The sequence below is a fragment of the Gallus gallus genome, chromosome 7 (assembly GCF_016699485.2).
Source record: "Gallus gallus isolate bGalGal1 chromosome 7, bGalGal1.mat.broiler.GRCg7b, whole genome shotgun sequence".
In the NCBI taxonomy this organism is placed as follows: Eukaryota; Metazoa; Chordata; class Aves; order Galliformes; family Phasianidae; genus Gallus; species Gallus gallus.
This window is the reverse complement of record NC_052538.1, coordinates 20,666,476-20,694,413: the sequence shown is the minus strand read 5'-3', so window position 1 is coordinate 20,694,413 and position 27,938 is coordinate 20,666,476. Positions and strand designations below refer to the sequence as shown.

Genomic DNA, 27,938 nt, shown 5'->3' with positions numbered 1-27,938 from the left:
GTCAAAATAATTACAACAAAACAGACAGCATCAAAGTTGGCAAATGTTATCTATTACAGTCATTTATTGGAAAAAAATACACACCTCACTGCATAGGCAGTTTAAAAATCCTATGAAACTAACACACAGAAAGTCACTTGACATTGTGCTTCATGGACATTAAAATAATCAATTTCAAGTAAATTTAAGAACTTGATTTTTTGAAATGTCTTCTAAAGAAAACTTAATTTTATTCCATAAAAATATATAAGCTTACAGCTAAAGATAAGGTGACAGACTAAATCATGAAAACAGTGAAGAAGCAACAATGACTCAAACATAACAGTCAAGTAATTTGTTCTCCTTACATGGATTCTTTTTTAAAACATTTTATCTTCACAAAGGTTGTAGAAGAAAGTAGAACTGAAAACAATCACTATGGCAAGTCTCAAAAAGTCTGTCTTATGTTCTGTGCTTGAAGACAGATCACCTAACATACATTTGAGTGCTGTCAACCCACACTGGACAGTACTGAGAAGGGAATTTGTTCCATGGGGGCACACCACTACAATGCATTTGTTCTTTGTCCTGGAGTATCATAACAAATTGAAGTGCAGACAGCTACCATGTGACTTTGTCCCTCTCCTTCCTTGGGCCTCCTCTCCTCTTCAAGGTAGTTTTTTAAGGAATTCAGGAGCCTTCATAGTGTTTATGATGCAGTGCCTCTAATACAAAACTCTACAGGACACAGGAGCTTCTAACCAGCAGCAAGAGAAGATCTGAAAGATTTTCATTCTGAGTCCTTAATCTTCATCACTTGAAGGACAATGAGATGCATAATCAAAATCAGGAAATATGATGGGCAGTTCTCCCCATTTCTTGAAAATTTCCTTTGTTGTTTTCTTGTCTTCAAAAGCAACCACAAAATTTCTAATCTTTAGACAAGGCAGGTCAAGACCTCGATAAACCATCATATTTCCCCAAACCTGCAAGTATAAGGAAAGCATGTTTCAGACACACTATCATTAGATACGCAAAGACAGACACAAACAACATAAAGGTATGAAAAGAATTTGTTCCTCACTTGTCCACAGTCTTTACATATAATTTCCACGTTTGTCTGGTAATCAGCATGCTTGTCTTGCAATGTCCTGTTTTCTCTTTTATGGTAAAGATGTCTGAAAAGCAGTCAGAAAACATGAGTCAGAATACACTGGTCATTCAAAGCTGCGCATGGCCTTAAGCACACAGTGACAGCTATTACTGAAGTCAGACATGGAAACTAGAAGCAGTAAACTGTCTGACTGCTGTGCACAGTCAGAACCGATGAAAACAGAAGGTCCTATTACATGCTTTTAAGCAATGGTAACATATAAATGTACTCCATGCCACCTTTTGTAGCATTTTATAGAACCACAGAATTATAGAATCACCAAGATTGGAAAAGACCTCTAAGATCATCCAGCCCAACCTCCCACATATCACCAATACTTCCCACTGAACCATGTCCCTCTGTAGAGCATCTAAATATTTCTTGAACACCCCCAGGGATGGTGACTCCACCACCTCACTGGGCAGCCCGTTCCAGTGGCTGACCACTCTCTCAGTGAAGTACTTCCTACTGTACAACCTGAATCTCCCCTGGCACATTTTTTGTGCCAGGGGAGATTCAATGCACATATATACAATTCACTTTTTTTCAACGTATGAGCACTAATTTCTCATTAACTCTTCAAAAAGTCTATACAAATTCTATCAGTGATATGTCTCAATGCAAGAACAAATTTGGAAGGCAGTGACTTTGTAGGATAGTATCTGCTACATAATTAGAAAAGCATGACTTATTTGTAATGTATAATGCCCATTATAAAATTACTATGATAAACTGAAGTTGAACTAAAACATTTTCTTGGCTTCTTAATTTCCATTTTAAGTGGGAAAAGAAAGTCACCTCTTGCCATCCTGGCACTGTTTAACATAAGTAAATGTTTAACAAACTAGATAGCGTGGAATCTCTTGCAATGGAGATATAAAAGAACAAGAACACTAGGAGACACATAGTAGGTGTGTCACCAGCATGAATATTCTCCACATGTACAGTTGTCAATGCACAGTTCATGATCAACATGTTGTTTATGAGTAACTGGTCATGGCTCAGACTTTTATCTGGAGTCTGTCAGTGGTATTACTGAGATTAAGATTTGGCAATATTGGAAAAATCTGTTTTTTTTTCCCCCTCCCAGGGCCTGAAGGATTACAGGCCCTGCACAACCCTGCTGAAAACAAAATCTGTTTCTGTCTGAAAGAGACAAACAAGTTCATAAACACTTACTGGAAATCTTTTTTCACACTGACATGATGCATATTTTCAATAACTTGTATATCTTCTCCAGAACATATCAACTTGTGGCAATTCTTGCACAGGAATGTTATTAGTGAAGGGTTTTTCTTATATGTCTTACGCTGATCTCTCTTTGCCTTCATTTGTTTTTCCACTATGCTTTGCAACTGGAAGTCCTGAATCTAGAAACATAGTATGACAACATTCTAGTGGAACAATTGTAGCAGCCTTACAAATCTAAACATTTATTTGCATAAATTCCAGATCCTTACAGGTAAAATGTATTCTGAAAACTTAATTGAAAATGATATATTCAACAAAAAATAAGTTGTCTAATAAGATATGTCTTCAAAAGAAAAAAAAGACACCATGAAATAGTAATTCATTTTCTCTTTCAGTTACTTCACTGAATTTACTGACAGCACTTTTAGTCAATTTTCCCAACTTTCTCCTTTTACCAACAGAAAAGCAGACTTTTCTGAAGGCCCAGAAACCAATATTGGCAAAACTATTCAAAGGCATATGTAGCAGCCAGTATAATTTAAATTTTTCTTCCCTTAATAGTAGAAAGTATTCCTTACAAAGGAATTCCCTAGAAAGCCATCAGCCTTCTTCAGTGGGGAAGTGCAGAGCTACAGTGGATACCTTATTTAAATACTCTTCTGGCGGCATCTCTTGGACACGTCGAATGGCCTTATACATCATATTTTCACGGAAAATATTTACATCTTCACGTTCAACAGCTCCTGAGCCACTTGAAGCCACAAGTGCATAAGTGCTCTCATCAGCTCGAGCTCGACCCCGGGCCTACAATTTGCAAAGAACACAGTATAAAAAACACAACATTCCCTGCAACATCAAACAACGCTTGTTCCTATTTTGGAACAATAGACAAGTATGACAGTCTTATTGCAGTCCTTTATGTAATGACTCCACAGAGCATCTTTTTTCTTCCACTTAGCCAGATAAAGAATCAGTCAATACCACATACTGTTTCTCTATTATCATTAAAGGTACCTGTAAAATAGCATTCAGGAGATTTGTCATTAGCACAACATTTTGCAAAGCAGACACCATATTCTGTCACCAAAAAAAATAAACATGTATATAAATATCTCAAACACATTTACAAATTAAATAAGAACATACACAAACTGATATTATGATATGCAATTATCCCTTTGTAGCTGTTGGTAGTACAGATGTAGTTATATTTATACATTTCATTTATTATATGAATTGGAGAGTTGTAGCCATGTGGATGTATTGTCCAGTGGTTATTAAAGCAATGAATGTACTATTGATCATAGGCTGGAAATGCACCTAAACTTAAAAGTCCATCTTCTCCACATTACACAAAGACAGAAAGTTAGTTTCAGCCAGGCCGCTGGTCATGTCCTCTTATCTTTTCTACACCAGGCATAAGACAGCGTACTAGTTGTGTAGAGCTTTAAATGAACTTTACACTGTTCCACATGGAGGCAAATTTTATATTACATACAGACGTAGGTATTTGATTCATCATTTGTGTATTCCAAACAAAAAAAGCACTTTTAAAAATAAGTTAGGTATGCAGTAAACTCCTACCTGCACCATAGCAATTTCATTGGTGACCAGACCATAGCGAATAACAATGTTACACTCTTTGATGTCTAGGCCTTCCTCAGCTACAGTAGTAGCAATAAGTAAATTTATACTTCCACCTCGGAATTTATCAATGACTTCCCTTTGCTCATTCTGTAAATAATAATAAGAAATTCATCAATATATTAACTTTCAGTATTAGTGTCTGACATTAGTTTCTTGTAATAAAGAGGATTAAAGAATTTTAGCTCAATCATTTCAGAGTGCAAACATCAGTGACTTCAAAAACTGTGTTTAAACATCTTTCAAGATCACAAATGAGGAGTTTCTTTTGAATATGATATGAGTTCAGTGCCACTTGTGAGAGAAGAGGGAGAAGAAACCAATCTTTTAAAGGCAACTGAGCTGGGAATGTTGTAGTTGATGATTCCAATTCAGAGATGCTATGAGTTTTGATAATATAGTTCTTTCTTCTATATTTACAAAGTTTCTTAAGTAGTTACTAAGAGGTTCTGGATATTTACCATTATAGTAATTTCATCTTAAGGTACAGTCTTCAGTAGTTTCAAGTCAAGTTCCAAAATACTTAAAATTTCCCATAACTGCATTTTGTTGCTCTCCACAGCAAGAAAAAGCATAGTGATGATGCTCATAAAGCATCCAAAACACAAACTTCTGAATTAGCTGAACATTTCAAATAAGCTTGAGCAGAGGAATACAAGCCTCCTACTTGTAATATAGTCAGTTTCAAAATCTAGAGGCTATTGGATTTATGTAATGTGGTCTAGTGATTAAAGAACAAATTTTCACAGAAAACAAGCTTATTTTTGAGTTAACAATTCATGGTTGTTTTTTTGTTTGTTTGTTCTTAATCTGAAAGCAAAATCCTTTTTGCTTAAATGCTGAAGTAGCAATTTTATGGGGTGTAAAACACAGGAAAAGTCCTAGCACACCGAGGTGCTTAATTTTGAAAATGTTAATTATCAGAAAGACATGTGAAATTAACACAATGGTATGAGATGGACCAACTGTTAAATTTTCATTGTGAATTTTGGCAAATTTTTTTTCACTGACTGTCAGAGTGAAGAGCAGATATAAATTTGTACAAACTGATTAAATGATGATATCAGAAAAAGACAGTTATCATTAACATTGTAGTTCACTTAATTTTTCATTTCAGCCACTAAACTGTAAATCAAACTACTTAACTATCATACTTTTTCTACTGATATTTTCTTCACTTTTTTTCTTCATACGACTCACTGCAACTTGTGACCCTACTGACTACATACTCCTCTAGGAAACTACTGCCTTTTACTCCTACTGTCACAGAATCCAAGCACCAAAAAAACTTGTTTTTAGTAGAAATAAAATCAAAATATTGTTATTCATCTAAGCTACAGCCTCTAACTGTAAGATGCTGGCAGATGAGAAAGCAGAACTCTGGGCTCCAAACTGCAGTCCTCTGTACTAGTTCTAAAACAGAATGTTTTCTCAAAATATGTGTGAGATTTTAACACCAAAGTGCATATTTCTGTACCTGAGTCATAGGTTTAGTTTCACTATTGTGTCCAGCACCAATAAGAAAATGAGCTTTGATTCCCACTTCTTCAAATTTTGGATTATCCATAATCCAGTGGTATAAAGCTAAGGCACTTTGTCGAGTCTTCGTGAAAATAATCCCTCTAGGTTCTTCAGTCTTTGTGAACTCTTCCATTAAAGTATTCCGGAGCTTCATTAGCTTCTCATTGTCATATTCTGGTTTTCTAGCCAACTCTTTCAGTTGTTTCTTTTTTGCTTTAGAAACAGTAGATGTGAATTAAGAAAAGGTAACCAAGTAAAATAAAAGCTCTAGAAAAATTCACCGAGAGCAGCTTTCTATATAACTCTCCCAGCACGACAAATTCAGATTCAATTCAAAGAACTGTGGCGTGTTCATTTTTTCATGTTCATGAAGAAAACCCACAATGATCAATCAAAATAAATTACCATTAACTTTTAACATACACTTTGCCTACACCTCATGTTGAGAATAAGCAAAAGAAAAACTGGCTTCATACCAAGACTAGTGCAGAGTTAAATGCACTCTACTGAAGAGTTAAATCACAGCTTACCATATTTGTTAAAGTTTAAAAATAACTGGAAAAGTCCTACTTGGAAAAACAGATTAATATGCACAGTCATCAGTGCTGATAATTCCCATATACATTTAGACATAATATGTCCCTGGGAAACTCACAAAAGCAGGAAACCTCACTGGAAACCTGCAGTGTTATACGTACCAGGATTGCCACATTCTTTTCTCTACTGAAGCTCTTACAGACATTTCAGTATGTACAGTGAAAGGCTTGGTGAATGACTCTCTTACACAAGTACTATTTCCCATGATCAGGGAGGATTTATCACACTTTCTTTTTTAAATTTAAAAATTTTAATATTTAAGAACTTACGTCATGGTCAAATGACCATATACACACAACAATAGCACTTAAAGACGGAAAAAGGAGAAGGCTTGTGTTGACACTACAACCACTTTGAATTCACCATCCTCTGCAGGCTTTTGTGTGACTAATCCACCTTGTCCAGTGAAATGGTACTCATGCTGCAGTAAAATCCATTTTCTTTTGCACCACCCAGAAGCCAACCTATCTCCTTATCACTGTAAAGGCAGTAAGAGAAAAAAGAGGCTGGAAAGATTATTGCGCAAAGGACTGCATAAAATCCCATTCCAATGTGAATGATTGAAAAAATGGCAACTACTTTTGGCCTCTGCAATTTAGCCTTCAGTTTAATTGTCTCAGTAACAGCGCTACGTGGAACTTCCTCATGATCAATACTCCAATCTCCTAGTATGTAGTGAAATGTTGTTAGAGAGGGTTGTTAAAACAAACAAAAAAAAGGCACCGAACCTTACTTTTGTTCCATCTGCTCAAATTTTTGTCCCTCAAGAGTATATAATGGAATATATATTCTATCTACCTGTAAGAACATCTTCAGGGACATTTCATTGGAAAAAAGGAGAGAACAATTTTTACTTAGAATGAGCATAAAGGAAATGTCCTTAGGCCAAAACTGAAGAACTTCTACTGCGTGTTTGGACATGATCATAGAATGGTTTGGACTGGAAGGGCCCTTAACAATCATGCCACTGCTGTGATCCCACTAGATCAGGCTGCCCAGACCCCCTCCAACCTGACCTTGAATGCCTGCAGATTGGTGAATCCACAGTTTCTCTGGGCAATCTGTGACAGTACTCTCTGAGTAAAAAATTTATTTCTAAAATCTAACCTAAATCTCCCTTCTTTTAGCTTAAAACCATTCCCCCTTATCCTATCACTATCAGACTGTGTAAAATCACACTGTGATGTTCAATGTACCTCCTACTTTATGAATTGAGACATCCACATACCTTCACAATAAACAACAGAGCAATCTATGAAGTAATAATCAATGAGCACATGCAAATCAATTTCTAATATTTAAAATTAGCATGTATTTCTAGCTTACCATGAAATAAACGCATTAAAAATTCATCTGTTTCATCCTGTTTTGATACTAATGGTTCTTCATCATCATCACTCTCCGCTGTCTTCCTCCTTTTTAGCTCCTTATAAAAGTTATTTAGGTGATTGTATGCATCAACCATTCGAATGGTATCATTAATTTGCAGAGCATCATTATATTTCTTCAAGTGTTCTGCACAGACACGTTCCTTGCGTTTTTCTTCTTTTGCAGCTAAAAGTTAAGAAAACATAAAAAAAATTTAAAAAATCCAAAAACTACAGATAAACTCAAAGCCAAGGTGCTTTCCCTATGCACTTACCTCTTCTCTCTTCCCTAATCACCCACTGTTCATATGGCTGAGATCCAAACTCAGATTTTGGATAGAGCTGGCAATATTTTTGAATATCTTGCATGATCTCAATAATTCTTTCTCTAAATGGATCCTACAAAGAAATGGATTACTAAAGTAAGTATTTCCTGGCAAGAAGAAACATTTAACCTAGCTATTCTGGCTGACACCAAATTAAAAAAAATTTTAAACCTAAAATATTAAATTCAAAGTCAAGTAAGGTTGCTAAGTGCATTTACAATCATCAAAAACAACAGTTCAAAACATAAAAATTTCGCTGTGAATATTATATTTTTAGTACGAGTAATGTCAAGGTCTTTTGATCTTCTGAACTATAGAATCAAATATGTAAAACTTTAGTTTCTGTTTCACTTTACTAATACTCCTCCATTCAAATGAAGGAAACACATTAAAAAACAAACAAACAAACAAAAAAAACCAACCCCATATATTCAAATAGCACTGTGGGCCACAATAGATCTACAGCAAAACATTATTAGCAAGAAGATTTTGATACCATCCTTTCAAAGGGAAATGTAATTTCAACACTGATTTGTTTGATAAAACATACCCTTCTTTTGTCATCTGCAATCACAGTCTTCTTAAATGGTTCCTTCACCTGATTCTTCAGTTGGGATGCATGCTCTTTAACAGTCATGATTCTGCATGCATCAAGATTGGCACAGATCTGTGAGAAAATAATGCATATTTTTGTTTGACTTAATTAACATGAAAAATGTGTTAATGGAACATACCTTCTCAATTACACATTGTTTTTTTTCCATAATTTTCTGCATTTTCTTCTTATGCAAAAGGCAAATTCTTTGAAGAGAATTTGAGAATACAAAGCAAGTTGCTTTTACTTTTTAGGCCAGAAGTAATTCTTTCTTTGCAAATTTCTTTGCAAAAATCTTTGCAAAACATCTTTGCAGATGAGGGTGCAAAGCAGGTAATTTGAAAAGGAAAATATATCATCAATACTTCAGAAGAAAATATGTTACACTACAAAACAAATAAATAAAAAGAATAATGAAATAGAATAAAAGAAATGTCACATTGTTATTCTTGACATACAATTTTGACATATATGTAGAAAATAATTTCAAATGATCTCTCTCGGAACTTGGAGAAAATTTCTACACTAAAGATACAACCAAAATGGACTTTTCAGTATTTGTTCTCTCCTGAGAAGACAAATGCACATTTAAGTGAATGCTCTTTTTTTTTTTTTTCCATGAGTTGTTGTCTGGCAGGTAAACGTTACAGTGTTTGGAACAGTAAGTATCTATTTGAACTTGCAAATTCAGATTACATTTCTTTACACAGAAAAGCCAGCATCTTATCATTAAGATTTCACAGATAATCTTTTTTTTTCCCCTTTTCTCCTGGCTTGAAAGTTTTTGTCTCAATATAGCTCATAATTACATGTATTTCAATAGAGCATAACAGCTTTTTGCAGGTCTCACCTATTCAGTTTCACATTTTGTTTTTGTGCAATTTACTAGTCACAGGAATCTTCACTGAAGAAGCACTGTGCTAAATTCTACTTTTGTATCACTAATTTAAATCCATTGATTTTCAAGTAAAATAGTTTCTTCCAGAATCACAGCTGTTTTAGGCACAGAATCTAACTAGTTATCTCCAGTCATGTGTTCCTGCAACTACACACTACTCTCCTCTCAAACAGAAACTCCTAACTGTTGAAAATAAGCAAATTTGCTTGCTACCTTCATCTCACAGGTACCTTGTTTTAGTTTGTTTTTAGTAGCCAGCTTTGTTTTTTACTTTCCTGGATCCACATACAAGCAGAGCTTAGTTGCTTTGGAAATACACTTGTAAAATACTGTGACCTCCCTACTGTGACTTAAAATATGCAATAAACTTTAATCCAGCAATGGCAAAAAAAAATTTATTAACTTAAAAAAAAAAATCTGTTTTGTGTATTTCTTGCCTTGAATCTCCAGAATTTTTTTTTCAAATGTGCCAATCTTTTTACTTCTCAATTTACGTAAGTAGCCTTTATTTGTATAGTGATTTCCATTAACTTGTAGTGGGACAATTTGCTGAATGACACTAAGCCGAATTCCCACGTACACATACACAAAAAAATTTCAGATTATATATTTGGAGCCCAATACTATAAAGTTTTACTTTATCAAAACAACAGTTCTTTGGTGATTTGAAAACGAAAGGGCAGTTTACTTTCAGAATATGTTCTTCAGCTTTTGAGTTGGATCTTGCACCTCCAACTCCAGGTGAGGCTGTAAGTCCCAGAATCTGCGGCTGTGGAATCAAAGGTTTGTTCTCTTTTGCCTGCTTTCTGTTCTTGATCTTTTCTTTTAAGTAACGTCGCATGATATTGTTGTAAACACCTTCCTTTTGAGTGTGATGGCACTCATCAATAATGATGAGTGAAAAATCTGGGAAAAAAGAAACAAAACAAAAAATAATTTTCTTTCAAATGTAGAATTGTTCGAATAAATCTTCTTACAGATAAGGACAACGTTGAAAAGACTGTTTATTTGTTTGAGTACTAACTGCATTACAATATTTGAAATATTTGAGTAAGGAGTGGATGGAAACTATATATTCAATGAACTTTGGAATCTTTTCTGCACTCTTGATGTACCAAGTAGTTTTACATTTTATGTAATGTAGAAAGCATTTATGCAAAACCAATCTAGTGGCACAAGAATTTCAAACAGATATGCAATGCAATGTTTTGTTCAATCATTAGCAGTTAATAACATATCCTTTCTGATCTCCCAGTCGTATCTGCCACTTTAATCCTTTGAGCAAATAATTTCACTCAACTCACCCTATATCTTGTGCTTTCAACTTCCTTCAACAGTTGTAGAAGACATTATAGCTGCCTGAATGTAGTTAGAATTAATCCTACCTCTGCATGTTAGCGAAATGGTAAGATTTTAAAGAATGCAACTTTTATAACAGATTGGCCTCTTTCTCATGTGTCATTTATTTCTCAAACTGCTTACTACATACATGTTTCTGGTAATTTTTTCTAAATCCATTTATGGCCCCCTGTGTGATATAATTCAATGTTCTACTAAGCTCAGCAACAGCAATCAGTAGAGCTTATCTGCATGATGTTGTACTTGAGCTATATAAAATGGGAAGTACAAGTAACTGCAAAAGTCTAATTTGGCTTGAAAAACCTGCATGCACATTATCTAAGGTCTGTTTTTGACTCTCAGAGTATAGCTTGCATTTGTACAGTACTGAAAAAAACATTAATTACTGAATCTGGCACACCTTTAATCTGTAGTTTTCCAGCACAGTCATACTTTCAGCCCTTCTGTAAAAATGTCAGAATAAAAAAACTTGCCTGACAAGCGGACACTTTCATCTTCTTCAGTTGCATTTAGCAGTGAATTCTCCAGGATCTGTGCTGTACAGATGATGACATCATATCTTTTGACAACTTCAGGAAACGAGATTTTCAGCTCAGAATCACCACTTAAGCCAATAACTTGATACCAGCGTTTCAGGAATGGATTAAACTCCTTTCGTAAATGCTGTTCCACTAACGGTACCTGAGAAAAGCCGTTTCCAAAGAATTTAAATCAGAATATACATAGAACTAAAAATACATCTTATTTGCCACAGATGTTAGGTGAGTATACTCTGTGTGAAATATCCTTTTTTTAAAAAAAGTAAACACCTCCTTATTCACTACAGGGTAGGATATTAAAAAAAGAGAAAAAGTAAGCACTAAAAACCAAAAACCAAGCCCTCCCCTGCAACTGTTCCTATGGAAACTTTTTGACCCAAGAACTTTAGTTTAGCTGTGTCTTAGAAAGAACAAACTATGCATGCTCCAGCTCTTCAGCTGAGCTTATCACATACTGTCAATTCTATTCTCATAGGAGGATATATATATCTTTTAATCTTTCAAAGAACTTCTTAAATGCATTTATATACTTCAATATTATAATAAGAGAAGTTTAGTTCAGATTATACACTCTGAATTTAGCTGCAAACATTACCGTAATTATCAGAAAATCTGACAAGATATTTCTTAACTAGTGTAACTCCTTAGATGGCCTTCATTACTAAATCCAAACACAGAATGTGAAAAGTACATTTTTAAATGTTATTTTAATTAATCCTAAGAATGTATAATAATTTTTATCAATAATGTAGTTATTAAGACACAGGTAAATTCCCACTTGCACAGCAGTAAATTAAAATAATTCATGTTTGCACCCATATAATGGAGATGACAGTCTAGGGCACTGAAACTGGAAACTACACTAGACTCTCTGCAGAAGTTGGGAAATGTATTTACATTCACTTTAGAAGTTTCTTACTAACAGTGCATGAGGCATGAAAAATACTATTCTATTTTTAAGAGACCAACATACCTTATTAACAAGTACTATAACTTTTCCTTGCTCTGATGCTTTTCTCTTCTTATCCAAGTGATCTTTGGTAATGTAAACAGCCACTCTGGTTTTGCCACTGCCTGTAGGGAGACATATTATAATATTCTCCCCATTCAGTGCTGGTTTTGCAACTTCCATCTGGTAATCTCTCAGGGTGAGATCTGGCTCAGGTGAAGCTCTGCCCTCTGCTTCATCTTCACCTAAGGGTACAAAGAAATTTAAATATCAGACAGGAGGCATTTATCAGAACAACAAACAGGTGACAAATGTAAAAAATGTTAATTTACTGTGAGATGCATCTTTTGAATAAAGAGAAATGTGGCATATTAGCATAAGAAATACTGTTCTGTGGACCTGTGCAACTCCAGATCAGAACTGCTTACATTCACCTATCTATCATGGCAGGTGGAATAAGCCACTGTACATCTTCACTCATGTACATTAATATGTCTTCTATCATGCATGAATTCAAGTGATACAATTCAGTACACTGAAAACAAACAAACAAACAGAAAGTTGTGCTCAGAGCTACAGTATTTGTAATATAGGCAATCTTATGTGATGCTCTTATTTAGTTGGCTGCAAGTGAACTAGCTTTCTAAATATTTCCCAGAGGAAGAAAAAAAAAGATGGAGCCTTAGAAAGAAGATATAGGGACTACTTAAAAATTGATGAAGAGAGTCATAAAGTATAAAGATCAAATAGATATGAAAATTCAATAGGCCATACAAGATAGAGCTAACTGCAGAACACGACCGCCTATTCATGGTAGATTGCCCTGCCTCCAGACTCACTCATACAAAATGCAGTCTGAGCTGATCAATAAAAGGCCACATATGTTTACCACCCAAAGGCAAAACCTTCCATCAAAACACAAAATGTAGTGGCAGAGAGTCCAGATTCATTGTTCACAGGTAAAACAAACAACATCCAAAGGTTAAAAGGGCTGCCACATAATTTCAGGCGTTGAGAAAACTGTGTCAGGTCTCTGAGCTTATATACTTTTAGGAAGTCAGAAATCATATATATGAATATGAGAAGCATTTATTTCAGTGTAGTCTTGGGCATATTGCCTTTCTACAGATATGTTTAAATTAGCTTGAACGTGCACCATCCTCAGTGAAGAAGAGGCACAAATTCTACTAGACTAAAAATGAGGAAAAAACCCTGCAGCTTTACTTCCTGATGATACTAAATGAAGAATCATGGAGCTTTTATTACCACTGATACATCATATACAAAAGAAGTGTTTTTCTAGTACCTCTTATACCATTCAATAAAATTAAACTAACAAGAAGTAATGAAGCTTGATAAAATATTGATAAAATATTGCTGATGGAAACACCTGAATACCATTCCTAAGTGTTTTTTGCTTGTTTTGCCTTTTAGTGTGAGTGCAGTACTACCTGGAACACAGGGAAATTTACATCAGAGATTACTGGCTGTCACTTATCTGACTTCTACTACTCTCTTTTGAGGAAGAACATTGTTTGCTTTCCGCTTGACTAAATCCAATTGTTTAATCATATTGAAACTAGCACTTTATCACCCATCTGTTTAGTTAAATTTCAGTATCCTAACATCCTCAACTAACTGTCTATGTCTAAAAAATATTTAACTTATCTGCCTCCTACTTTCCTCAGCCCCTGTTAAGATAAAGGTTAATACAAAAATCTTTTCAGAGGATATGACTCCATCAAAGAATTTTAATGATGCACAGTATAACTTTAGGGAAGATGTCTGCCTTCATACAGGCTCATATAAACTGCTGCTCTAGCCTAAAAGAAACATCATAATTTTTCTTCTATTGTCCTAATTCCAACATTTTTCTTGAATGTAAAATGATACTTGCACTGCAACTAAAACCACATGATTATTTGCTTTAAAATCTAAGTCCCATCAGTGCATTAACATTCTGCATAAATGTCTCTATTAATACAAAGCCTCATGGCAAAATTTCAAATGATAAAATCCCATAAATACCACAAATTCCACCTTTACCTCCTTTGCTAATTTTCTCATACTTTTTCTAAATGAGTTTACAAGGCTACAATAAAAAGCCTATGTGTTTTTTTAAAACTATTTTTTTAAACCCAAGCGTAAGCAGAACAAACAGAAAACAGTAAGTGCAAAAAAAATCTTGTGACACAGTGAGGAAAAAGTCCGACATGAGCACTGACTCACCTCAGCTGACACAAAAATGCAAATTATATTCCTTAGAGTTAGCAACATATGGACTAAAACCTTATCTCTAGGGTAGCAATTTAGATTTGACATATTTTGAATTTTCTGTGTACTTGTAAGATACATGACTTTTAATATTAAAAAAGATTGAAACTATTTTAAACTATTTTTAAGTACACACTTTGCAGGCATAAGATATATAACAATTACATTGACCTTATTGGCCTAGTACTAGTTTTTTTAGTCAGAGTTTGCTTGTCAGGTACTCAGATTTTTCTTAATCCTTGTACAAGACACTGACTCAGAACAAACTTTGTAAATGCTAGACTGTAAAAGACAACCAATTCTTGAATTCTGTGTAGGCAAAAACTGACTGTTCATAATGGTGGCCAGCTGTAAGCGCATTCTGCCTGAGGTGCATTGATTAGGTTGCTTTTACAAATAGTTCTACTAAATTGTTTAGGTCCAAAGGTTCATTATGGTTCTTGCGGGTTCCTAGAAAATGCTTCTCCTCACCTTTAGATGCCTCTAAAGCCTGTCCTATTTATTTTCTTTTACTGCCCCATGCAGGAGCTGGGCACAATTTTGGTTCTCTGTTAGAACAAAAGAAGCATATATATGCAGTAGTATCTGTACCGACAACCACACTAGATAAGTTCTGGAAGTTCCTTCTAGCCTATGTATTTCCATTCTGCATCACTGACCATTTGTATGATGACAACATCTCAAGACGTATTCAGAGGATCCCAGTAATTAAGTCTTTGGACAGAAGTTAAGTTCAGACCCATTAAACTGGTATCTGTTTTCCAATAAAATAAGAAGTTTGGCACCTTAAGTTTGTTGCTGGAGTTCATACTAAAAGTTTTCCATCAATTTTTGTTTTAGCCCATTCACAGAGCTCCGGTGCTTCAGAGCTTATTTTGCAATCACTGAACAACAGAAAAGAAACATACCTGAATCACTGGTCGTGCTGCTCTGTCCCAGGTTTTCGTTCGAGTTACTGACACTTGCATCTCCTACAGCAACTGATTCTAAGTGAAAAACAGAAACAAATGTGCTGTGCTATATTTGCTATACAAATATAAATATCCAAAGTGTGTAATTTGCTCTCTCCCTTACTTATCAAAATAGGCTAGACAAATGTCTGGAAGGGATGGCTGAGGTCTAATTTCCTTTCTTACTGAAGAAAAGATGGAGTGAAAGATAAAAATCAAAAACACAGCAGAAGAAAGGCTCATGATTAAGTGTGTTCAGCATTTGCTTTTTCCTTGCATGAAAGTAAAGTACATGACCACCTGCACGATCACCTATAGTCCTACGTTCCTTTTCAGAAGAGGGTGAAGAGTGAAAAAAGAAAGAATAATGTGTCAGACAGTAGGACATGCAGTGCTGCTGGCAAACTGAAGCCAAACATTCTCTTACTCTATTTATGCTGCACATGTTGTATCTGTACTAGAAGAAAATCAAAATGAGGACTGTGATCTTTTTTTTTAAATTTTCTTGCTTTTTTTACAAACAGATTTTTCTTCAAATAACATAAAAAGCACGAATCATAGCTCCAAAGTAAAGAAAAGCAGAGGGATTATTGTTATATCCTCCAAAAGCAGAGACAAAAATCCTTTTAAACTTCACAGAAAACTTGGACGCTGCCAGAGAAATACAGCAAGTTTTCTGTTGATATTCTAATGTTTAGCTCTCCCTCTGCTGGGCAATCGATATATTGCACAGAATTTTTTTAAGCCACAAGGGCAATTCACACGGATTTTTGAAAACTCAGTCATTTTAACATCTGAAGAGATACACAGTTCTACTAGAAAAATCTTCTGCAGACAGACCCATCCTGCACTGTTTGTCAGCTTACCTGCAGCACTGTGAAACTCAGCTCATAATGTGCTTAAGAAATAAAGCAGTAATACCAGCAAACTACATTCGGCCACGGTTGGCATTCTGTGCTGCAAGCACACACATTGCTGGCTCATGTTGAATCTTTCATCAACCGACACTCCTGAAGGAAATACTTCTCCTCACAGCTGCTCTCCAGCCATTCTCCACCCAACCTGTATCTGTGCTTGAGATCGCCCTGACCCAGATGCAGGGCCTTGCACCTGGCCTTGTTGAATTTCATGATGTTGGCATGGGCCCACCTCTCAAGCCTGTACAGGTCCCTCTAGATGGCATCCCTTCCCTGTAGTGTGTCAAATGTGCCACTCTGCTTGGTGTTGTCTGCAAACTTGCTGAGGGGGCACTCGATCTCACTGTTCATGTCACCTACAAAGATGTTAAATAACACCGGTCCCAACACTGATCCCTTAGAAACGCCCCTTGTTACTGGTCTCCACTTGGACATGGAGCCATTGACCGCAACTCTCGGAGTGTGACCATCCATCCATCCTCATCCAGTGAGTGGTGCATCCATCAAATCCATTTTTCTCCAATTTGGTGACCAGGATGTCTTGTGAGACAGTGTCAAACACTCAGCACAAGTCCAGGTAGATGAGGTCAGTTGCTCTTCCTTTATCCACCGATGCTCTAATTCCATCATAAAAGGCCACCAAGTTTGCCAGGCATGACTTGCCCTTGGTGAAGCCATGTTGGTTACCACCAATCACCTTGTCTTTATTTTCCAAGTGCCTTAGTAGGGCCTTCAGGAGGATCTACTCCATGATCTTGCCAAGCACATCTGTGAGACTTGACTGGCCTTCAGTTCCTTGGATCTTCTTTTTTTCCTTTCTTGAAAATGGGGGTTATGTTTCCCCCTTTCCAATTAATGGGAACTTCACCAGACTGCCATGACCCCTCAAATATGATGGACGGTGGCTTGGCAACTTCATGTGACAGTTCTCTCAAACCTGTGGATGGATCTCGTTGGGCCCTGTGAACTTGTGCACCTTTGGGTTCTTTAGATGGTCTCAAACTTGATCTTCACTTACAGCAAGCAAATCTACTTTCTCCATCTGCTTGCCATTGCTTTCTGCAACTTGGGCAGTGTGGCTAGAGTCCTTGCCAGTGAAAACTGTGGTAAAGCACCTCAGCTGAGTAACTCAGCTTTCTCCGTATCCCTTCTGACCAAGTCTCCAGTTTCCTTCCAGAGTGGGTCCACATCCTCCTTAACCTTCTTATCATTGATATGCAAATTTATTTATTTATTTATTTATATGAATAGATAGGTATATAAAATAGTTATGAACCATCATCATCCATAGGATGGGCAGAAGTATTAAAGACCTTAAGCGCCTAAATAAAAAAAGCTAGTTTCCCAGAAATCACTGCAATTGAGGGAAAGGCACTTAAAAATATATTCACAGCAGGAGCATGATTTAAGTAAATATTCCCTATTATGTAACAGTATGCATTTAATGTCATCTTGAAAGAATGCACTGTCCTGAAAATAGAAGAAAAATATTATCAATCATAATGCATGTTTCTAGACCTGACAAGCTACTGAGCAGCATTAACAGGAATTCCAGTGCTGAAAATGGCAGTGTTGTGTCTCAACTTTTCAGGAATTCATTCAGTTAGAAAAGAGAAGATAGAACTAAAATTATATTTATCTAATCCATGTGGTCTCCCCTCTAACAAGACCTAATGAAAGATGTACGTGCAACAGAGAATACATATTCAAAGAGTATTCATTGCACAGTTACGATCTGCAGGATGCATTACAAAATCATCTCTCAACATGAAATATTGGTGGTAAAGAGGAATGTAGAATACTCATTTTCCAAAAGAAAGGTGAGAGAACATTATGCAATTGCACTAGCATAGTGTTCTCCTTTTTCAGTTGTGACAATTCTCTTGAATTATTTTAAAAGGAAATAGTAGTCCCTTTCAAAACCATAAAAATAAAAGGGTGATATTCTAACTGCTGCATTCAACATTTTCACCAGTTTTCCCTTACAATGCTGCTTATAAACTATAATACAGTGTAATCCACAGAAAGATTTTCAGTTACTCTGCATTAACAAAGTATAGAGACAACTGAATGCAATGAAGAACATAGATCTATGCAACATTATTTTTTTTTAGAACGTCTTTCTTACCTGTCCCGTGCTACCTTATGTCTTAGAATAAGTTTCAAAGACTGAAAAACAGCAGTGATGTACGAAGATATAAACAGCTTAGTAAAATTGGTCACACTTTCAAATTAATGAGCAGTTTTTCCGTTCTAAAGCATTAAAGGGAGCACTTTGTAAGACATTACTGAAACTGCTGCTTAAAAATCAATCAAGTGGTACCACCTTATAGTAACTCCAAGGTTACTACAAATCAGATTTTCATAGAATTTTCTTGACTTTCACAGAATTTACTTCATATAATCACAGAATCGCTAAGGTTGGAAAAGACCCACAGGATCATCCAGTCCAACCATTCGCCCATCACCAATGGTTCTCGCTAAACCATGTTCCTCAACACAACATCCAAACGCTCTTTGAATGCCACCAGTGTCTGTGACTCCACCACCTCTCTGGGCAGCCCATTCCAGTGCCTGACCACCCTTTCAGAGAAGTAGTATTTCCTAATGTCCAGCCTGAATCTTCCCTGGCGCAGCTTGAAGCCATTCCCGCTAGTCCTATCACTAGTCACACGAGAGAAGAGGCTGACTCCCAGCTCACTACAACCTCCCTTCAGGTAGTTATATAGAGAGCAATAAGGTCTCCCCTGAGCCTCCTCTTCTCTAGACTGAACAATCCCAGCTCCTTCAGCTGCTCCTCATAATGCCTGTGCTCCAGACCCCTCACCAGCTTTGCTGCCCTCCTTTGGACACACTCCAGGACCTCGATGTCTTTCTTACAGTGAGGGGCCCAAAACTGGACACAGCACTTGAAGTGCAGCCTCACCAGTGCTGAGTACAGGGGGACAATTACTTCCCTGTTCCTGCTGGCCAAACTATTTCTGATACAAGCCAAGATGCTGTTGGCCTTCTTGGCCACCTGGGCACACTGCTGGCTCATGTTCAGCCTAGCGTCAGTCAACACTCCCAGGTCCATTTCCTCTACACAGTCTTCCAGCCACTCTGCCTCAAGCCTGTAGTGGCCAAAGTGCAGGACCTGGCATTTGGTCTTGCTGAATCCCATCCCATTGGCTTCAGCCCAGCTATCCAGCCTATCCAGATCCTTCTGTAAGGCCTCGCTACCCTCAGGCAGATCGACACTTCCAGCCAGCTTGGTGTCATTTGCAAACTTAATGAGGGTGCACTCAATGCCCTCATCCAGGTCATCAATAAAGATATTAAACAGGACAGGCCCCAGCACTGACTCCTGGGGAACACCACTCGTGACTGTGACTTGTTCCAGTCAACTTCATTTTATGAAACAAGTCTTGAAATATAGAGCTGTTAATTCTTTAGAGTTCCTTATACTGGTAACAGAAACCTTAATCTATTTGTTTCACCTTCAAACCTTGCAAATTTAACTGCTTTTGCACTGTATTTTGTGCATGAAATTTCTTATCTGAGCTTTTGTACATGCAGTTATCTTTCTAAATTACCTATTTCTACATTTTCTTTATAATCTTAGTACTCTCATACCTCTCCTTGACTCCCTCTGCCTAATCTACTGCCATAAAAGGGTTAGGGGAAGCTTTAGATATAGTGCAAATTGTAATAAAATAAAGTGATTTGAAAAAGCTTCTTCCTGTAGAAATTTGTCCTATCTCAATACAGGGAAGATTGCTGGGAGCATAATGCAAAACAACTGACAACATCAAATTGTAAAGTAGGTGGGCTCCTAGTCTATATGGAGAAACGATCAGAGTTCCAGCTGTATTTTCATCTGCCTGGTCCAGATATAGTCTTATGAGATTATGAGAAAGGTTGTAAATGAAAAATAAAAAGACTTGACTACGCTTCTGTTTATGTGTACTGGTGCATAGAGATTGAAGTGTAGTGCACTTCAAAATAGCTGAACATTAACACAAGTTCCTCTACAGCCATCTTCACACAATGCTGTCTCCTAACAGCCCTTCTTACCTTGCATCTAAGTGACTAGATCAGAACAGTAGTGTAAATTAAAAATGAATCTGTCAATTGTCCTACTTATATGACTTTGGTTCACATTAGCTGGTTTGGATTGCTAGAAAAACTCCCCTCAGTTGGAACCAAATGAGATGCATTCTAACCACTTGCAGACATGCAGCCCACACCAGAGTGAAATCAATCAAACTGCCACTGTACACACATCTTTAGCACCCACTGTTTCACTGAACAGATCTGTTCAACTTCACAAATTGCTAGTAAAGATGTACTCTGCCTATTTAACTTCATTACAATTCATTGAAGAAACCATAGTTTTCAGTCTAGAATTAGCTTGTGGGAGGCTACTTAACAGCTAATTGCTCTAGCTACCTCACAAGTGTCATGCATGGGATTCTGGGTAACCGAATCTAAAGGGGGGTGGAAACCCTGCCCACAACAGGGGTGTTGGAACTATGTGATCTTTAAGGTCCCTTCCAACCCAAGCCGTTCTATGTTTCTATGAAAATCTATCTTCAGCAAAGCTACAATTAAAATCCTAGGCCTTGCCCTGAAAGCACCTAACTGAGTAAGATTAAGATTCGATACTCAGTTGAATCCACTCTAAATCATTAATAAACATTTGACACCTCTACTTTATAATGCCAAAGTATGTTCTAATACAGGAAAAACAAGCTGATATTTCTGCTGCAGTTAATAATCCACTACTTGTTATAAATCATAGTGATATGCTGTTAAGAGCACACTAAACAAAAAATAAACTACTACTGTTACTCACTGAAAGACTGCAGCTTTCAGAGCCAAATTTTTCTTGATGTTCTCATGTTTGATGAAAAAAAAAGAAGAGGAAAAAAAAAGAGCAGCCTTAGCTGTCTTACTCCTTTGGCTGATTAAGCCCACTAAAATCATTTCAGGCAGGATTTATCTCAGTTTTAACTATTGTTTGAGCTGCATCTGAACTTGTAACAGATATGAATGGTTCCTTAATCACGCAACATATGTTTGAATCATCAGCTCCCAGTTATATCTGGAAATTGCTGCTGGTTGTTGCTACTGCTTATAATCAACTCCCTAGGCACATTTTTATAAGTGGATCCATATGAACAACAGGCCACGACAATTTCTTGGCACGCCCTCCTAAGCCAGTCTGTACCATGCTAGCAAAATGATTTCTGAACTAGCTCAGTCTAGTTACAGTAGGTAAAGATTTTTTCATACCTTTCAGATTAATTAGTTCAAGTACGGCCGTGTTTTTGTTCTAGAGCAACTCCGTTGAACTGCAGTGAGCAAATTTAAAGATCTGTCCTCCAAAATTAGTACTGATGATAACTGATAGGAAGAAATGGAAATTACTGCTTCCAAGGAATCAAGATTTGATTTTTCCATTCATTCCCTTTGACAGTAGCGTATGTTCCTGTTTTTTTGAGCAAGATGAGAGCTAACGAACTGGGAACATTCTTTAAGTTACTTCCAGTAAAATTTAACTACTACCAGAACAAAATACCAATTGGTGGACATACCTGAAATTACAGAGTTCTTTCCAACAGATGTTTCCAATACACTGCTCTCTCTGACAAAACTGTCATCCAAATTTTCTTGCTGTTTCAAATCCTCCGTTACATATACTGGTTGGCTTGCAGCTTCTGTTTTTTTGCCTGTGTTGTTCTTCAACTCATAGTCTTTATCCTCTGTTCCTAGAAAGTAAAAATGAAATTCCATGGCTGTATTAAAAAAAAGTATATCTTTTAGTGCGGAGCAGAGAAAATACACAATGGCATGACATACGGTCTTGGCAAAGATACCAGTTTGGAATTTTCATGTTTTTATAAACGTTTATTAATAAAGTTTTTGGTCATAAATCTCTAATATTTGTGGTCACTATGAAGAATTGGAAAATTGAATTGTGGACTAGCCCTTTTCAATTCCATCAGTTCTATAAACTCATAAATGGATGTATCTTGGAACAGGACTTCAGAACTTCCCCATATAACAGAAAACCTGAGAGGTTTCCCAAAATGTCTTCCATCTACCATTTCTGTGTCCCATTCCAAATACAGAAAACATTTTTCTTTGTCTTCTCCATTGTTCAATTGTCATTAAAGATATTTAAGAGTAGGCATACCCCAAAGGCAAAAAATGCAGTTCAATATACTGTAAATGTTTTTTGTAAAAACTGCAGAAGTTCTGTTTTCCAGACTTAAACTCAATTACTTTGTAATTAGAAATTAAAGAAATTATTAGATTGATTCTATTCCATTTTTTATTTTTTTTTAAATAAAGTTCTCAATTTCTGCATGCAGATATCTGCTAATAGTAACCTATTTTACCTTAACCAATCATTGGCATTCAACCAGAAATGCTAAACTGTATGAACATGGTTCTCCTTCCAAAACAGCAAATGAGCCTATCTTTAATGTTTACCTTCTTTGACCTTCTATCAGTAGATGCTTCAACAATGATACACTTTACACATCTACAAGTGTACAGGACTGTTTACATAGAATATTACTTACTGACTGGTAAGTTCAACACAATTTATAAGTTATGTATTAATCTATACAATTTCTTTTAAAACCTGCATTGCCCAAGATTACTGAGAAACTCTGGAATAAATGCATTCATTTAGTATTGCATCAAGCAACGGAATTAATCTTAACTTTTACACTAGAAAATCTGCACGACACTGAAAATTCAGAAATGTAAAGTTTGAAAATTATTGAAAATAAAAGTATAATTTTTGTAATTACTGCATTTGACTTTCATCCAGAAGCACCTTCTGAGTCTCTAACTTGGTTGACTTTGTTCTGCTTACTAGAATTTTCGAACACCTTTGAACTGCATGACTGAACACAGCAGCTTCCTATCTGTGTCTGGCAGAGGCTGATTCCTGTCCTCAGTTAGAAGAAACATCTTAAAACATAGTCCCACATGCAGCAATTACAACCACAGAAATTTTGGTGAGCTCCTGAAGCAAGAAGGCTAAAACTGTTAAATGTGAAATCTGTTAAAAACTTTAGTCTCAATGATTTTATAAAGCATATGCTGAGTGAAGTTTAAAAAGGGAAATTGGGGGACTACTTATTTTTTCCCCATATTTTAGCATCTAGGGGATAATTTTTCAACATCATAATTACTGTACAGGGATATAAAGAAGTAACCAAAACTTTGTAAACCATGCTACAAAGGAAAAACTAATTCATATGTTGAAGGAGAAATCAAGAAAAGGGTTATTTGTTCAAAATAATCATCTGACTATTTATGATTATTACAAAAATACACATTCAGAACCAATAGGCTACAAAAGGTAAGGATTCAGTTTAACTTTGGTCGTATTGTTATAATATCCCTAATATGGACTTTTTTGTGTTTAAGAATCTCTTGAGTTAGCCATTAAAGAATTTAATTTGGAAAAAAGATGATTACCTCCTGTATTTCCACTTAAGTCATCTGCAAGGCTTTCATGTTGGGTTTCTCGCAGAGCAACCAAAAACTGAGAGAACCAGTCCTTCTTCTGCACTATTCTGCTCAACAGCTCCCTTGCACCGTCTCTGTTCCCACGACTCTCAATAACAGTCTCAATCTGGTGAAAATAAACCAACAAACAAACCCTAGGACAGAATTTTGTAATAGTTCAGAGAAGTTAGTATAAACACTATACGTACATAGGTTGATCTGAAAGTAATGCCTTATATTTATTTCCACAAAAACTACAACAGATACAAAGAGCACAATAACACTGCTTGATATAGCAAATTCTTGGCTACAAAATGCTGTGTTTCAGCATAGTTATTTCCTTTACCTCTGCATTTTCACCAGTGCTGAACAAGAACCTGCATGCTGCGCTCATCAAAATCTGCTCCAGCAGAGGTGACAGCTGTGCATGGCCAGCCAAAAACCAGCTTGACTTTCATGGCACTGTTACCACTGCAGAAATGCACCTCCCACCGCCTCAGTGTGCTCACATACACTGTTTGCTCTCCATAAACTTTCAGCAAGCATCGATAAATGTCAGTGGGTGCCATTTTTTCTGCATGGAGGAATTTAATGGAACGCCTTTGCTTCATCCACACTTCCACATCAGATGCCATTTTGTCAGACTGCTCCTCCACGTCCATCACATGCAACACATCCATCACGTCCACCACAGCAACAACACGTAATGGAATACTGGTGGGAAGGTTCGCCCTCTACTGCTGTACCACCGACATACACCTCTGACATTGAGGGACGCAATAATAAAATAGGAGTCATTACTTTTGGAGCAGACCTATTAAAACAAGTAATCTGAAATTTAGTTTGAGAGACTGGTAATGCTTGAAATTGTTATAATAACAGCTGTTGTATATTTTTTATTTCGACATGATAATTGGTGTTCGCACTGGTTTAGGGATTAGCCATCTTGGATTAAGGAGAAATGATGCAATACAGCCTACCAGAACTCAGACCTCATCTCTAACATGACTTCATAAATAAAATGGAAATTGTCCCTTCTCAAATACTGTACTGTAAAGACAGAACATAATAATACAATATAATAATAGAGTAGCTTGTTAAAAGTGACTATTACTCTACAATAAACCATAGAAAAGCATTCCAAGGTTGTGACACAGAATCAGACACATTATAACATGGGAAAGAAAAGTGCTGCTCCAAAAGCAGAGCTGCCTGGGACAGGTGTTCAGACTTCCAGAAGAACGTCCTTAAGGTTCAACAGTCATCTATCCTGATATGCAAGAGAATGGGCAGGTGTAACAGCTAACTTAAATTTGGCTGACCAGTGTGAAAACCTCCTGAATTAGACTGAAGGGTGTGGGAACTGGGAGCGGGGAAAAGTAAACAGAAAGCAGCAGCGCTGCTGGGGGATGTCATTACGAAATCCTCTGCCCCATCAGTGTTGAAACCGGCAGGGTTGTGAAGGGTAATGGAGGAGACTTAAGTAGAAACAAAAGCAGCATAAAGATGATCAGGGAACATATGCATTCATTAAGGAATGGATCCAGTAGCTTCCTAAAAGACTTCTGTCTCTGCCTGCTCTGTTAGCATGCTTGGCTCCCCATCCCTTGTGCTACAGCTGGCCTTTGCTGCTTCCTGATGGTCATCAACCAGATGAAATTAAACACGTGACTCTCATTTAACTGAGATGGAGCACTAAACTACTTTAAAAGGTTACACAAAGCTCACAGTGGAAATACCACATAGTTCAACCATTACTTTATCAAGTTTTGCCTTAGTGTTATAGCAAATACTACATATTTTCATTTCAGACACTGTTCGGGGGGAATCCACTGTTTTTGGTTTCAAGGATGTTTCACAGTAGTTCAGGAAAGCCATTCCCAGACAAATGGAGCCAACACTGGTATATGCTTTCATCAAAGTTAACATTTGCTCTTTCTTGTCAAACTGGTATTTCTGCCCAGCTTCACAGTTTACTATCGGGAATGATATTCCTTAGTGAACCTAGGGCAGGAAATAAAGGTGAGGGTAGGTCTTGTTTTAATTCAGGTATTCTCTGGGACTTGGCAGGACACATCTGGGGGCCAGAACACACTGATGTTCCAAGCCAAAGGTCTGTGTCAAAACAACAACAGTAAAGCTGACCAGACTCCTTTCACTTACACACTGGTCTTTTTTAACCCATGGCATTGTCATATCCTGGTTGTTAGCTGGCATCCTTATTGCTGGCCCACTGAAAACAGCCTTCACTGGCTTACTTGGAGCTTTTTCACAAAGCTGGGTTATGCCCATTCGTTTCTGCACTTGCAAGCCCATCTATTGCTACAGCTTTCTCTCCACGCAACAGCCCCTGGGAGAGGCAGAGCTCTGTTGGGCTGCCAGTACAGCTCACCTACCCCAACCAGGTCCTCCTCCTGGAAGATGCCCAGCTCCAGACACTTCTCGGCCACCTGTCTGGTCTGCATGTTATCCACCAGCGTGCCGTGCAGCAGCTGCACCAAGTGCACACAGAGATCGTGGTCGTCCTCCTCCTGGGGCGAGGGCAACTGGCTGGGGTTCACGTAGCAAGCGGCCAGGTCACAGCCGCCTTTCTTCAGCGCCAGCAGGAATTCAGTGAACCATCCGGGGTCGCGGCGGCCACGTTCCACGGCGCATAGCAGCTCCTCGGCCCCCTCCACCTCGCCGCGCTGCAGCGCGGCCGCCCGCACCTTGTCCTTCTCCTCTGCGCTCAGCGAGGGCAGCCAGTCCAGCACCGGCTGCACCCGGATGCAGCGCTTCAGCCGCGGCCTGAAGCAGGAGATCATGTAGAGGAAGCGCTCGTCTCGGCACTCCTCCGACATCGCTGCGCTGGCGGCGCCCGGGCCGGCTCTGCTGCTGCCGGGAGCGGGAGCTGCAGTGGCGGCCGAAGGAGCCGGAGTCGCCGGCACGGCGTCAGCGGTTCTCAGGCTGCCGCCGTTCCGGGCACTTAACATGAATCCCGCTGCGGCTTTCGGTTTCGCTTGCTGTTTGCTGCGTAACGGCAGCCGCGCCCAGCCCCTGGAGGGCAGGGCAGGGCACGGGGAAATGCCAATATGCCCGATTCCAAATAATTGGAAAGTTGCAACGAGGACTCTGAGTTTGAAAACAAAACTGACGTGTACCATTCACTTTCCAGAGCGTGCGTTCGCAGGGCTGCTCGCAGCGCATCCATGATCTCTATACGAGCGGTTCCCATGGGCACACCGGGGGGAGGGAAAGGCGGCTCTGCTCGAAGGGAAAGATCAGCGTCCGGCTGCAGGACACGTCCTTCTCAGAATACAGCCCCTGTTGTACCTCCGTATGCCTTTATGTCACGCTTCACTTTACAAAACCCATGTACTGATTCTGTCCTGCCTCTCAGTCCTTCGGGGCCTAAAATGCTGGGGCCTGATCCTGATGGGTTTCCACGGGCACGGTGAGCCTAGCACAGCAGAACACGTCAGGCTGCCCACACAGGCAGCTTTACCAGCAGTAACATTCTGCCCATGAACCGGTACCCAACTTGAACTTAAGCTGCGATTCAAGCTCTGCTAGTGGCTCTAACCTGGCAAAACCGTAGGCTTTAGATATCTTTGTGCAGGTGACATCTTTCTTCATTGTTTTTCTTCTCCATAACAAATGGATAGTATTCGGGACTTTGGTAATCTTTGCTATATAGATCTGATTCAAATTAAAAAAATAATAATAAATCTGAAGATCACTCCCAGCTCCTTATGCAGCAGTGGGAGACTGAGGTCACTGGTTTCATCCTACAGAGACCCCAAAGTACAGCTTGGAGGTGGCTGCCGTCCTCGTGTAAAACAAAATTAATTCACATCAATCTTGCTGCTCTCTGGCTTTCACCCAGCAATACTGCAGAATGAGTTCAGCTCAGAGATGTTGCAGAAAATTCGGTTTTCTATCTTGCTTGTATTACTGTACAGTCATCTTTTATCAGTTTTCATTTCCCACTTCAGTTGTTTCACTTTCATTTCACTGCTGCTGATCTTGGGTTTCGCTCATTGCTGTTCCGTATTACTGTGCTATGGCGTTTCACTTGAATGACTTCCTCTTCCCGCTACTTTTTGCTGCCTTCATTACCTGACTTACCCACAGGCCCATGTTTCTGGCAAGGCCTCGAAACCTGCAGCTGTCACTCAGGTGTGGTTT

At 37.9% G+C, this 27,938-nt stretch overlaps 1 protein-coding gene across 1 annotated transcript; it reads right to left on the bottom strand.

The window, feature by feature from the left end:
• Positions 1 to 35: 35 nt before the first annotated feature.
• On the bottom strand, positions 36 to 26,753 carry IFIH1 (interferon induced with helicase C domain 1). The gene is made up of 16 exons (NM_001193638.2): positions 26,168 to 26,753; positions 23,742 to 23,898; positions 21,839 to 22,012; positions 15,301 to 15,378; positions 12,143 to 12,363; positions 11,104 to 11,311; positions 9,960 to 10,177; positions 8,329 to 8,445; positions 7,728 to 7,851; positions 7,412 to 7,639; positions 5,445 to 5,701; positions 3,908 to 4,057; positions 2,966 to 3,127; positions 2,312 to 2,502; positions 1,064 to 1,157; positions 36 to 965 (listed from the first exon to the last, which is right to left on the bottom strand). The coding sequence occupies exons 1-16, from the start codon at positions 26,609 to 26,611 to the stop codon at positions 783 to 785; spliced, it is 3,006 nt and encodes a 1,001-aa protein (NP_001180567.2). The 5' UTR covers positions 26,612 to 26,753; the 3' UTR covers positions 36 to 782.
• Between the last annotated feature and the right edge of the window lie 1,185 nt (positions 26,754 to 27,938).

Bases quoted from the DNA above. Each gene is read 5' to 3' on its own strand.
- IFIH1 (NM_001193638.2), bottom strand. From the start codon at position 26,611: ATGTCGGAGGAGTGCCGAGACGAGCGCTTCCTCTACATGATCTCCTGC. The intron at 15,379-21,838 runs GTATGTCCACCA...TTTTTCACTTAG, and splicing joins AAAGAACTCTGTAATTTCAG to AATCAGTTGCTGTAGGAGAT. The intron at 966-1,063 runs GTGAGGAACAAA...TTATACTTGCAG, and splicing joins TATGTAAAGACTGTGGACAA to GTTTGGGGAAATATGATGGT.